Source organism: Megachile rotundata, chromosome 10 (assembly GCF_050947335.1).
Source record: "Megachile rotundata isolate GNS110a chromosome 10, iyMegRotu1, whole genome shotgun sequence".
In the NCBI taxonomy this organism is placed as follows: domain Eukaryota; kingdom Metazoa; phylum Arthropoda; class Insecta; order Hymenoptera; family Megachilidae; genus Megachile; species Megachile rotundata.
In genome coordinates, this window is record NC_134992.1 from 16,512,878 (window position 1) to 16,527,021 (window position 14,144).

At 44.2% G+C, this 14,144-nt stretch overlaps 1 protein-coding gene across 3 annotated transcripts in view; it reads left to right on the forward strand.

The window, feature by feature from the left end:
• The window catches only part of LOC100876062 (uncharacterized), a 91,341-nt gene that overhangs the window by 57,210 nt on the left and 19,987 nt on the right, over positions 1-14,144 (forward strand). Inside the window, exon 2 of one of the 3 annotated variants that reach the window (XM_076536722.1) lies at positions 1,022-1,135. The exons of 1 other annotated variant lie outside the window; for it this stretch is intronic. In XM_076536722.1, the coding sequence (XP_076392837.1) occupies positions 1,022-1,135 (114 nt within the window). The remainder of the gene's footprint in view (positions 1-1,021; positions 1,136-14,144) is intronic. One more of the 3 variants, XM_012294689.2, reaches the window with a different exon arrangement.

The following is a 14,144-nucleotide window of genomic DNA, read 5'->3' on the forward strand; positions in this document are numbered from 1 at the left end:
TTGGATGTCTCTTTTTCATTATATTAATAACCGGTAAAATATCGTGGAAACGTCCGCGAGTAAGGTAAAATATTAGAGTACGTACGGTGAAGAGTAAAAAAATGATCTGCCAGGTGAAAACGATAGGAGATATAATGCGCGGCGATGCACCGCGTGGTAATATTAACGTTCGACGGAAGCAAAATTCGGTTCGGAGAATCGCTCGAAACGGAGGGGTCAACCAAAACTATGGAGGAACGAAAAGAAGAATTTAATTGGTTTAGTCGATCGTCGAACAGTTGGGCGAATAACGCGATTAGCCAGTTGAATTCTTTGCAATGTTATCGATACCGATGATCGCATTCCCGTTGTTATTCGAATTGGCTCAATCCCGTCCGATCGTTTAATTAAATCCCGTATTCATGGAAATCCCTTTCTACGGACCAGTTAACCCTCTTAAACGATGATCGCGACCGGAATAATTCAAGAATCGCCGAATGATTAATTAATAGCGCCGTTTCGATCATGCACATTCGATTATGTACCTATGGATCGACAGAGACGCGAAATTCATCGAACATTCGCATAATAAAATATCTCGGTCGAGAATTGTAAGTTCGATAATGAGCTCATCGAGCTCGTTTTTTCTTCTCTTACCGATCGCGAAAACTCTAAAGTCTCGAACGTTGGCGATCTAACGAATCGAATCAGTTTCGTGAAAGGAACAGCTGCATAATACTTGTAGGGAGCTCGTACCCTCCTTTTCCTCTAGACGGGAACATCGAAACCGAAGCGGATTCGTCTGAGCCGATTAATCGATTCGAAGGGATTCGCGTTCATCGATTACGTCGTATTATTCGAAGTAGTTGGGTTCGATGTAAATTACCGGTGAAGTTTTCGTTGCTGTTTGCGAGGCCTTTTAGCTAATTGCTTAGCTCCCGAACGGGGCTAACGCGATGGAGAGGACAAGCATTAATTAACGTAAGTAAAACGCGTCTCTTCGAGCCTGTTCTAACGTCGAATGTATCGTTCTTTGTTACAGAACCGGGTCCCGGACAGAGCCGAGGTAAGAGGGACACTTTCATCGCGAGAAAACCATTTCGCTCAAGTATTACCCCCTTTTCTCGCGAGAAACGCTCTTCAGAATCGCTGGCGCGTAAGTAGTTTTGATCGCGTGCCACGATTCAATGTCCCCTCGTAGTTTTTCCTCTCTTTTGTCGATTTTCTTTCGAGGAGCCCGAACAGCGATTCTTTGTTTCTCGCGCGCAGTTGTTTCGCCGTCGCGCGAGATAATGAAACGTCGTTGACGAAACAACGTAACGCGAACCCTTTAGAACGAAAGTGAGCCAACTCGATTTTTTAAGGAAACTTCATTTTCTACGTCTTAGCGTTTCATGAATCACGGTAACTTCTTTAGACGAAATTCAGCCTTCCTCTCGTAAGCATTAAACGCAAGAATTTCTGAAGATAGTGAAAAGTACGGGAACGGACTTTGCGGTGGACCTTAAATCGAGAGAACGTTCCCCGTACTATTACCCGGATTCGATTAAGGATTTCTCTGTCGGTCTAATACTAAAATAACTCGATGGAATTCATGGAACGCAACCCATGAAATTTCAACAAGCAACGAAAAGGAATTCTATCGGCGTGTTTTCTTCGTTCTTTATATACTTCCTCGTCTGACACGACTGGAATTCCGTTATAGAAATTCTAGTACCACCGATCGACTCGATTCGTGAATTAATATCATCTTTCTACAATTTATCATGCTTCTTGTCTAGAAATATTTCGATCGATGAACAAAATGGCGTCGTTGGACGTCGTCGAGCGTACGATTCCTGCGATAAGGACACTTACATCCTTCTTGTCCGATTCAAACGACCGCTTTCCTTTATTTGTTAAAACCGTGTCCCGACAGTGCAGCAATAGCGTTAATTAAACGACGTTAAAAGCGAGCAAGGCTGTCGTCGGTTCAAAGACTAGCTCGCGTCGCAGGAAAGTCGAAGATCGATTCGTCGAGAGAAAGGACCGAGTACTCGTCAAATATTCCTTCGAACACCCTAGGAGTGCTCTTAGTCTCTGTTTATTTTCTAAACAATCTTCATATCCCGACCGACTATTTCCGTTAATTGTTAATCTGCATGGCAAACAGCTCGAGCAAATACGCGAACGTTCGTTGTTAATTCGGTAAGATGCGTCAGGATAGATTCCCGCTAAAATCGTCACTTTCCACGAACACGTTCTCGAATAGCTTCGTTCAATTATTCGACCATCCACCGATTAATTCAGGAAACATGTATACATGATTCGAAATCACAAAATTAATTTAAGTCATTTTATTTTTCATTGGAAACAGTTACCTCTCCCGAATCAGCTCGCGTAATAATACAAGAGCTGTCAGCTTTTAATATCGCTTACGAAATAAAGCTAGGAATTTACGGTGCTGTAACCATCGTATCGGTGTCGACGAGTCAATGAATTTCACGCGACTATGTCATGAGAAAAGGAGAGAAAAAATTGCAAAGTCCAACAAAACCAGCTTCTGTGATCGGTATAATGGGCAACCGTGATAAAAAAAAGTCCGACGTGACGCGAACCTTTAATGGGGCTGTCGGACAGTAGAAGAGGTCGATCAATAGTCAGACAACGGCCATCTCATCGCGGCGCACGTTTTATGCCGCGTGCGTTTGCTTCTCGCGACGAATCACGCGCCTCTTGAACTTTTTCCATTCGCGACAAAGATTACGTCGCGTTCCTTTGTGTTCGCGGTACAGTACGCTCCTTACAGTACAATAATTCGAATGAATTATTTCACGCTCGAAAAGATTAGAGATTTAACCGGTTAAAAAGAATTCTGTTCAATAACGCACGCGTTAGATTCATTTTAGATCGTCCTTAATTACGCCACCGCAGGAGCACTTTAATCGAAAAAGATTTATAAAACTTTTTAACTAGGATTTAAAATCCCGATAATCGAGGACTATTTATTGGCGTATCTGGACTTGTACCTACTACCGCAATTTTCCGTCGACGGAGATATCGAAAGTCGATAATTTTCACCGTATATTATTTTTTTCCGTGCATTATCGACGGAATCGTTGACAGAGTAAGGTGTCCGATGAAATTCACGGCGCTTCCACTGACATCCAAGTTACTTAATCCAATCCACTATCCCCATTTACTTTCGTTTAATCCGATTTGGACATCCGGCTAACATTGTCAGGAACCCTTTTCATTGCTCCTGGCGCTTGATCCTCTATCCGAACTGTCTAGCTTGTTCCGGTTGCAAGTGCAATTAGATATGCGCGTCTTACCCTTGTCGCAGTCGAAGTCGAATCGAAACCCTCTGAAGAAGAACGATTTGTCTCCTCCCTCTTGGTAATCTTGCGGTAATTCGTCTTCGACTCCGGAATTAAAATCGCCTCTTCTTCTGGGACGAACGAGGAATCTCGGGCTCGCGGATTAGTGCTCCGAATCGATGGTACAATATTAAAAATGTCTCGAGTTCCTCCGATCGATTGTTCGAGGCAGCCAAGATCGAATATCGATACCGGTCTGTACCGTGCTCGACGAAAATGGTAATTCGTCCAAAAATAATAGCCGATTCGATGCGTGTTTCATGCTAATTAATGAAGGTAATCTTAAAATTTCCCTCCGGAGGTAGCAACGTGGCGCCGTTTTAAATATTTAATGAGGAGTTCGGTGTCGGGGTTCGTGGTAAATCGTAATTCTAGGAGGTGATTACACCGCAGCCGGGTCAGATCGCGATAATGCGTTCCACGAGGTTAATTGTTACAGTACGCGGTTGGATAGCGACTATGAGTGTCTGTTTCCTCGACCTTCAACCCGATTCCCTTGTAACTTCGCTTTCCATCGCCCCTTTCTGCCACTTTATTTCCCCCTGATCATGGATACCCTCGTTCTAATCTCCTCCTTTCCTCTTTATTTTTAATTAAACCTGGAAACTTGAAATTTAGGTTTCAAGGCTCAGAACTTGTAAGAGCGTGTACAAACGTAGGTGATAAATTTTCCAATCGAGGAATCGAAGAATTTACAAGACGATCAAACGCTGTTCCAGCAATATTCGATAAAAGGACGCGCAACTGTCGGCTATACATTCGTAGGACCGTTTAAGCACCGCCAGTTCCAGTTCACGCTTCGTTAATCATCCTTAAGGAAGTTTACTCGTAAATGCCCGCAGTGTTAACAACATTGCACTAGTTTGGAAGCTCGTCCCTCAAGCTTTCGCAGCTCTATCGAGAGCAGGATTCGCGGTCGGTCGTTCTCGGCTACTCGAAGGGCAGCAAGAACCGGTCAGCTGGGCTCAACTGGAATCGGCAAGTTGCTCGGAAATCGAATAGAAGACGGCGAGTTCGTAACAGGAAGCGAATCGGCCGAGCGGAGGAAGGGAACGAGCTAGAGGGTCCCGCGACGGGCTTCCGGTTACCTCCCGATCAAACTTTCCACGACTCGGGGAATTTCTTTGCAACTGAACCGTCGGAAACGCGTTCTACGAGCTCGTTTAACCGTTTCACTCCGTAAATACCGGCAATTACACGAGCGAACTTCTTGCTCCAGTCGATTGCCCGATCAGGCTATCCATCGATTTCTCCTGGCATTTTTCCTAATCGCGTTTATAAATTAAAAACAATTGGTAACGTTCCTTTAACGATATAAAAAATTGTTGAATGTTTAGCCGCTTCGCGAACACCGTTCCGAAACTTTTCGTTCCCGCCAGGGAATTTCGGAAGCGCTTCGTAGCAGCAATTTCATCAAAATTTGCAAGACGCCTCAGTTCCTCCCAGGAGTGATTTTCCTCGAAACAATTGTTTTCCAACGGCGTTCAAGTAACGTTTCAGGCTCCTCCTCGTTGAAACGAGCAATTATCGATCCGTTGTTCCTCGTTGACTAGAAACTGACGGTGACCAGAGGAACGATTTCTTCCGCGTGTTTCCCGAACTTGGACTTTTATTTTTCCGGGACACAAAGGGACCGTGGTGCGATAAAGGTGTCGCGTAAGCATCGAAAAAGAGGGAAACGGTGCTTGGATATTGGCCCGTTACGATCGAGACGCCTACCACTCCCGTCAAATATTTGTCTTTGACTGGTAGCTTTCTTTTTTCCTTTGTACTCTCCGCAGCCCTGCAGCTCTTTGCCTTCTTTCATCTTCGCTCGTATTTCGCCGTTTTCCGAAATTAATGCTCCGACTGTCGCCTCCGAATTTCGACGGGAATCTGTCGTGTCCGCATCATAGGGCGACGATATCGCTTATTCGACTTGACGTTATTTAATATTTTAATACGTAAATGGAGAAGCTTCGCGTTCACGCTCCGCCAAAGAATAACCAGGATTCTGTTTGACAAATACGGCAGACTTTGCACAGCGTAGATTCTTCTTTATTTATTAGAAAAAATCCAGCGTCGAGCGCATTTTCGAGGCGACGAGATGGAAGCTTCTTCACATTTCTCAACAAGTCGAATTCTTTCCGATAAATTCTGTATACCGTACTCGACGCAGATTCTTTCCATTTACCGGAAAGAATGCGGGTTATACGGGGATCTATCGCGTTTCGAATCGGACTAGACCGACGTTGACGAATACAGTTACCTTTCTCTCGTTATATTGTCACGAACGAAATCGTACGTGCGAGAAATTCTTAAAATCGACGGTACAGAGAAGAAATTGTTCCGCGCAGCGTTTGAAAAATTCGAAAGCCGCGTAAACGACAATGTATAACAAAGAACGCAGCAGTTGAACATCGTACGTTTGGCTGCATAAATTGTGTCCTCGAGCGTGCGAAATAACAATTTTGAAAGTTCTTCCATTCCGACAAACGTACTCGGTAAACAGCTCCATCTCCCGTTGAAACTTGAACGGTATTTTGAAGAAAGACAACGGATTCTACCGCGTAATTAATTCTAAAGAACAAATCCGAAGTTTTAGCGAGCTTTAATTTTCTTCGACCCGAGGGAAATGCACCGGAGTCCGAGTCGTCTGTTCAATTTCACTTAATATCCTTATAGTGGCAATGTTTTATGTTCTTTTTTCCCTCACCCCCTATTTACTCCGGCTGACGCGAGTGTCGCGAGGCAATTTAAAGAGTTCGTCCGGCGTATCCGCGTTTCTTTAATGCCGTTTAAATTGCTCGTTCTTCGCCATCCTCTTGAAGGCGACGCACTATTTTATGCATGTCCTCGTGGTCTCGGGTTAGTGGATTTTCTGGTTTTTCATTTGCGCCGGAAAATTCGTCGAGAATTCATTTGGAAGTTGGTATACACCGGAATCCCACTTGGACGAGGGAACGTCCGAGCGAAGCAAAACGTTGAATTATTTTGCTCGACCGTCTTACGGAGTAGAAAAAGTGTTATTTTAGAAAAATTGCTCGTTCGTTACGGGTTATATTCCGCGAACCAAGTAAATAACAGCGAAAAGGTTTTTTTTCTCCTTCTTTACGAAAGAATTTATTTGGAAGAAATTTCGACGATAAAATTAGAGGCGCTCGGATTTCGATATTCTTTAAGCGTATTCTCGATAAAATTCGATATTATCGGTGCGTTTACGCCGTAACAGTTTCGAACTCGTTTAAAGGGTATCTCGGAAAATAGATAACATAGAGACTCGTCATTTTCAGCAGAGAGATAGAAAGAGTTTCTTAACGCGGTAGAAGTTTCTTCTTTTTCTTCGGTGCAACGTGGAAAGCATTCCGTTTGCAAACGTTGATTTACGCGAATAGCAGACATTTCTCCGGGCTCCACTTTCGTCTGGTTGTCTAGCCAGGAAATACGGTGCAGCTTATCTTGTCAGAGAAAGAAGGTGACAGAAATATCATAATGGAGAGTGCAATTCACGACGATTCGCAGGAAAGCGAGCTTTCGGCGAACGAAATTTTTCCTTTCGAGCTTCCGGCCGACTGTTGCATCTCGTCCCGTCGCGTCGCCCCGTTTCGACGCGATTTCAATACGAATTCGCTGATCTCGCGAAAACTCCTACTAACTACCGTCCGCGAGAGAGAGGAAGAGATTTCTGCTTATTTTTCTTCCGCGTCTCGCGGAGCGACCAGCAATTTCGCGGGACTCCGGATGGGGTCACGTTATTATTTTCCGCGACGTAATTTCGAAACTTCCTTCTGAATGTATTTCTTTTCTCGTGAACTTCTTCCGCATGGAAGGTTATCCTTTACCTCGCAATTTTCCCCCCCACGAACGAATGATTTCCCATTTCCAGTTTCATGTCTGGCTACCTTTTCCTCTCCGAAGGTAACAGACACGTGATTGACATTTTTCATTACAGCGGAAAATAACAGAAACAGAGACGGAGGTGTGCATTTTCGCGGATGAATTTTAGCATCGTGATTACGGATTAATACTTTAAACAATTTGCAACGCCGCCCGTTCTAATTAAGAATAAATGCGCGTTAAAACTGCAACGACGATGGAAATTCAGTTTTTCCGACGGTTTCTCGTTATAATACCGCTGGTTCGTGGAATTGCGGAGTATGCGGTACGAAGTGGCGAGATACAGGAGTTAAGGAAAATCTGAAAAATGCGATACCCACCATGGGGATGGCTTTCGAACATCTTTGTTTCCAGCGTGCGTCGTTCGTACGATTTCGTGCATTTTATGTTCCGTCTTACTTGTCGTTTCTAACGTACCGTAAAATGGAGTATAGTACGCTGTAAAAATGAAGAGCTCGATACTGGAAAGCTAACATGTCTGCGCTTTAACGATCCGTTAAAAATAACGAGATACAAAAGACATTTACCGGTAGGACAGTGGAAAATCGGGCCGTTGGCCAACTGGAATAATGGAAAATCGCGAAACTCGCGAGATGGAAAGTTACGAAGCCGAAACGCTGAAAAATTGGATATCTGCGAAAGTGGAAAGTTGCGAAGTTGAAAGAGCGGAAAGTTGTAAAAGGGTGGACATCTGCATAGTTGAAAAGCCGGGAAAGTGTCAAGTTATAAAGATAGAAAGTTGAGAAATTGCGAAGCTGAGAATGTAGAAGCTTTGCAAAGTCGAAAAGTTGGAGAAACGTAAAGTGCAAGGTTAAAAGGGTGGAAAGCGACAAAAGTTGAAAAATGAAAAGTGTTGCGCCGTGTATCGATAAGAAGCTTGATCGCTGTGTTTTCTTATAGAGAACAGAGGCGACCAGCGGGGAGATAAGGCAATAGAGAAAAAGTCGGTTCCCGTTTGTACAAAGGGAAAGATATTTTTCCGTTGTCCCAGAAAACGGACGAACCAGCGTGTACGTTGATGCATCGTTTATGGGCGACATAAAACTTCACTTTTGCATTCCCTGTGAACACGGTCTCTCCAGTCGGGTCTGGCGTACACTCGAAGTAGCATTATAATGTATGACGCAGCACGCCGTGGGAAGCATTAAAGCCGGGAAGAGAATCACACGTACGAGCGACAAGAGGGATGCTGCCTAGAACAACCCCCGAGAGTTGAAGCACGGACAAGCATTACGGACTCCGTTACAACTGACTTTCTTTCGACTTACTTCGTTTTCGACCTATCGTTCGACTAACGCCGTTTCACCTCCTCGCTATTCCCAATTTTACAGCTTTTCGACTTTCCCTTCGCCCTTCCAACTTGCTCGGATGTTCCTACCTCTCCGGTTATCCAGTTTCCCAACTTTTCAACTTCGTAACCTTGCATTTTTCCAGCTCTCCAACTTCCTAACTTTTGTGGCTTCCAATTTTTTACTTTCCCTCGATTATTCAATTCCCCGACTTTTCAGATTTCTGATCTCCCGTTTTTACAGCTTTTCCACGTTCGACTTTTATCGCGCTCTCTGCTTCGCAACGAAGATCGACGATCCGAAGCTATCTTTCCAGCGGTTCGTAACGAGTATTGCCCTGATACCGGCAACCGTGCTATAGAATTAATTCCGGAAACGAGCGAAAATTCGCAAACGAGGAAGATTCTTCGTGGCATTAATTGCATCTCCTGTTACGCGTTTTCGTGAATTATGCCATTTCATAAGTACAAGCGAACACGAAAAATAATGCTTGTACCTAAAGTTGTAAACCGTGTCAATTAGGTATCTCGAACATTAACGAAGTTAACTACGTATAATATAAATAAAAATAATATACTTTTCCACTCCTACTTTCTTCATCGATCGAGAATAATGTCGCTTGGAAGTTAAGTCTAAACGAAAATGAAGCGATCACCGAAACGAGTCATACAGCGCAAAAGGGGAATTGAAAGTCCAACAGGAACAGTAAATATGGCATTACGGGAAATCGTAGTGGAGGAAGTTTTAGTCGGCGGAATCAAACGGACCCTCTCGAACCGGCTTACCAAGAATCAGCTCGATGAATAAGGACGAACGCTTTCTGCTCTATAATCAGCCTCTCAGAAAATCGTCAAGCAATTCGCGGTGATGTTGCCGCGTCGCTAGAGTTCGGCCAACGTAATACGGAATTATGCAATTCGAGTAACCGCATTTCCATTATGCAGTATTTACTCCGGTCATGTATTCCGGCGGTGCAATGTGCAGTCGCACATGTAACGGATGATATAGGCACGCTAGACGGAGAAAAGCGAACTACACGGGCTGTCGGAGAGAGATCGAGAGAAAGGTAGATACGAAGAGAGCAGGGGTAGACTTTGCGTGTACGTGTGTGTGTGTACGGTGAAACGCACGAGTACGTGTCCGTATATTCGTGTACGTTTGCCAGCGTTCGCCGTTTCGTCGAAAATGAAATTACTCGTTCTCGTCCCGGCTCGAGATCTCTACGATCCTCGGGACCAAAGATAAAATCGTCGTTTTCCTTCGAGTGCTCGCTACACGAGCAAATTACCCTTATTACGTATGTATTAATAACGCGGACAGAAGAGCTCCGTTGCATCGTGAATTTCATCGAGTCGCGAATTTAGCTTCGGGCTACCCGTTGCCTCCTTCGGTTTATCCACCTTCGCTTTCCTTTACACCGATACTTCTCTCCGGATAATTTGCTTTTCGCGTGTCTGAATCTCGTGTTCTCGGTCGGAGGGTATCGCACAAATTGTCGCGTTACGAAAGCGATGCAATAACGTAGTATTCGAACGTCCGGTGATACAACGCGTGGTATTCGAATGTCCGGTAATACAACGCTCGATAATGCGACACATTGAAATGTAATGCACGGAGATGCGGCCCGCGATAATGCAACGATACGGGCGGCGATATAACGCGTTGCTACGCGACGCCGTCAGCTACCGAGCGGTTCGTCGAAAAATTTGAAAATATGTATTTTTAAATTATTTTGTACGGTAAATGAGATTACGAAGATACGAAATATCTCCTCGCGGTGTTATCAACCTCTCTAGCTGTTCGTCGAGCTTCATTTTTATTCCATGAATTGAAAGTGTACTCCCGTTCGATGTGATAAATGGAAAAGCGTCGTGGATGAAAATGACTTTTGCCGGTATAAAAGGGTGAAATCAAGCTGTAAATAACGCCGCGTTAAAAATATTTCACAGCCGCGGCTGTTCGTACACGGCCACAATATACATGTCACGGTAAATCACGCTCGGATGCCGCATAAATTGTTGGAATATTTTTCTAAATGACGATAAAAATAAATCCCGGTTGAGCGTTCTTCGGATTGGCTGTTTCCGCGCGAAGAAAAGCTGATCGATGTTTTTTTTATTTTTCGACATTTTCGAACGGCCGAGCTAGTCTAAACAGATATTATCCCGAAACGTATATCGATCACCCGGAATCGAAACTCCGTGAAATTCACTGGTCGGATAAGCTACTCGCTTCAGCCTGCGTTTATTCAAATATTTATATTCGTTCTGTCGCGCCGATTCATTTTCGTCGCCTTGTTCGATTTATGATATTCGACTTTGTCGACGCAGTCCGTTTCGATTAAAATCGTCGATCACCGCCGAGCCAAGATTTAATATGTTCCCGTGGCACGAAGTCGGGAGGATTTAGCAACGTTCAAGAGGAGAATTCGAAGTTCATCTCGGTAAAGCCACGGTGATCCCTTTCGTGTAAGACACAATGGATTCTTCGTCCACGAAGACGTCCAAGAACTTTCAACCGCTTTCACGATTTTTTATTTATCTCGCCTCGCTGAGAGATCACCGTGATAACCGTAATTCGAAGATAAACGCGTAGAAGGTTATTAAAAAGATCGTCGATAATCGAGAGAAAATTTCTTACGAACAGTCGACGACACGGAAATTCGCGATATCGCGTAGAGAATTTTTGAAATCGATGGAAGGCGTTTTCAGCCCGAAGCCGCGATGCTCGCGGGGTCGAAGGTGAAAGTTCTCGTGGAAGTTTCGAGATAAATCTCGAGGGGAGTCGCTTAAAAGTTTTTCTCAAGCGGATCTCCGTTAACTCGATTTGGGGGCCGGTTCTCGACCCAGCCTGTTTGCGCGAACCAAAAAATCAATATTAATCTTTCGCCGAGATAGAAAATAAATATCCTTGGGAATAGAATGTTTCGCCCGGTTAATTAACGGGATACACCGCGAAAGGAATCGTTTAAATCTGTAAAATTCAGGCTCGTTTTTACGCGAGAAATAAAGCACCGTTAAGCAAGTTGTTACTAGTGGAAGTAAGTTGTCGTAAATCAGCGTTGCTTCTTACGGCTGTAAATTAACCCCGCTACCGATGCAATCGCAACCCCAACGATTCGTGGAACGAACCAGAGCAAGATAAAGACGGAGAAAGAGTATTGCACGGCTCGAAACAACGGCTGATTGCGTTTCTTAACCATGTTGAATGGCCAGGTTTTACTTACAATTCCCAGCCCTTCTGGCGGCAAGTAATTGTAGGGCTGTACCGCGCGATAACGCGACGTGCCGCTGTTTCTCGACTTCCCATCGCGCTGTTTTCTCGCGTAATCTAAAGTTTCCGAAACAAGCTTCTCCCGTGGAACGTCCTACCGTGGTCGGCGTTGATTTCGATGCCGGTCCGCGGTTCAACGTTCACAGGAAATTAACGCTGCTCCGGTGAAACTCGTTAGAACGAAGCGTGTAATTACTTTTTTCCTCGACTAGCCCGGTGGTTCTGCTCCGACAGACGGAAACAGATTTTTGTCGGTATTCCGGATCAAAGCGACGAAACTGCCGCTCTTTGGTGCGCGTATATCCAGATAAATATTCTACAGATAGAATAGAAACGCGTTAACGAAGAGATTTATTTGGTCCGATTCGAAAAGTACTACAGAGCGTTTGCAGTGTCGTCGAAAACGTTGGAGAGCGAAACTTGTCGAGAGGATAACCCTTCGATACACGGTATTTACAGTTCACCCTGATAGACAGAACGATGTTCCCTTTGTTTGGCCCCATCTGCGAGTAGCGGAGTGTTTCTCGAGTGTTGAACTCGGAACGACGCGACGATGTCCTCGATGCTAAATTATTTCTGGAGAGTCGCGATCTACGAGAACTCGGCCCGGACAAAAGGACTTCCTCTTTCCAAAAACTTCGATGGGCGAAACTTTCGAGCGCGATCGAAGCGCGAACACGAGCAAAGGCAAACTACGAGGATGAATCGTGTCTTAAACGTTGAAACATTATTTATTCGTTAAACGAAGCGTCATAACGCGACGGTAAATAATCTTACTGCCGTACCTTTACTTCTCTTTTCGAGTACCTAGTGCTGCAATAGTTTCAATTTCAATGTTGTTTATCCGCGATTTAAACCTTCCGCTTTCTCGAGCTGTTTTCAAATATTTCGAGTACGATCCGTCTTTTATCGTTTAAACGGTGTTGTATGCAATTTAATTAGTCTTGAAAAATTTTCACCGAGTATTCTGTGATAAAAAATTGAGAACAAGGAGGGTGGTTGTTCGAAGAAGCAACGAGGAGATAGGAGAGTTCCAAGAAAGCGGAAGATCAAGAGAAGAAACCGAGAAACAAGAGTCGGGACGGTGTCCAAAATAAACGAAAGGGAAATGTAATTAAAAACTTGCAGCCAGCCAAGCAGGGGTAGGAAGTCTGAAAATAGGAAAAGGAAGGTTTCTTAAAATTCCTTGAGGGAATCCAGGAGGGAAGGAAACGTAAAGATTAAAGAGAACTCCAAGTACATAGAAAACGGTACCCTCGAGGAACCTCTTCCTCCTCGTAGTCGAAAGATTCTAATGATCTAAAATATGCAAAGAGAATACAAACTGTCGACGAAAAATGCTTCGTATTTAATATTCGAAACGATACGCTTTGAAATCTTCCGTTTTTCTCTTAAAACGGTAATGGAATAATTAGAGAAGAAAACGTCAGAGAGATCCTGTATCAATGAACGCGGCCATTTCCACTCGAATCAAAGGTAATTTGCAATTCATAGCAGACAGTTGGCAGACAAAGGGGCTCCGACAGAGAGAAAGAGAGAGGGAGAGAGAGAGAATGGAGGAAGACGCGGTTTTATGGAAACACGCGACAGCTTCCGGGGCCATCCTTTCGACCGGAAACGATCCCTCTTCGTCGTTAATCCGTCGATTAGTCACCGTTCATGGAAACAAAGGGACCATTCGGTTACACGACGTCCGTCGACAAATTATTGTTCGACGAACTGATCCGTCCTTTATCGAACACCAACATTTGTTTCGTTTCGAATTATTCCAACTTGCCTCGAAATTCGGGATAGCCACAATGTCTTTCCGATTTTTTGAACGGTGGGTATCAAATTCATAAGCCGTCGCAACGCTTTCCGTGGAATACAGGGGTTGATCGTTCTGCAAGGGTCGTACACCACAAGGAAAATATTTACTGGAATAACATCGTACCAAAATACCGTAGGTACTAGAACATTTTCAGTGTAAACATCATTTCACGGTTGCTTAACACCGCGTCTCAACATCGTTTGCATCATTAATGGTTAAATAACCATCATCTTTAAAGCGCGTTCGCAATTTACGCAATTTTCGAACGTCAACAATCGACTTGAAACGTTGGTATTACTTTATGAAACGCTGAAGTTTATCCGGTTACGCGATCCTTTCGCATATGAGGTTGCTAATAATGTTTACGTCGAAAGGAATTAACGAAATATTACGTTGCTCGACTAAATATGCTTTTGCCGCGTTTTCGAAATACGCGACTTCGTTCGACGGTCGAACGTCGAAAATATTCCGGTAGGTACTCGAGGGAGTTTGATCGATCACGCGGTATCTCCTTCTGCATTTACGATCAAATGTCAGGATGATTTGTCCGACACGGCC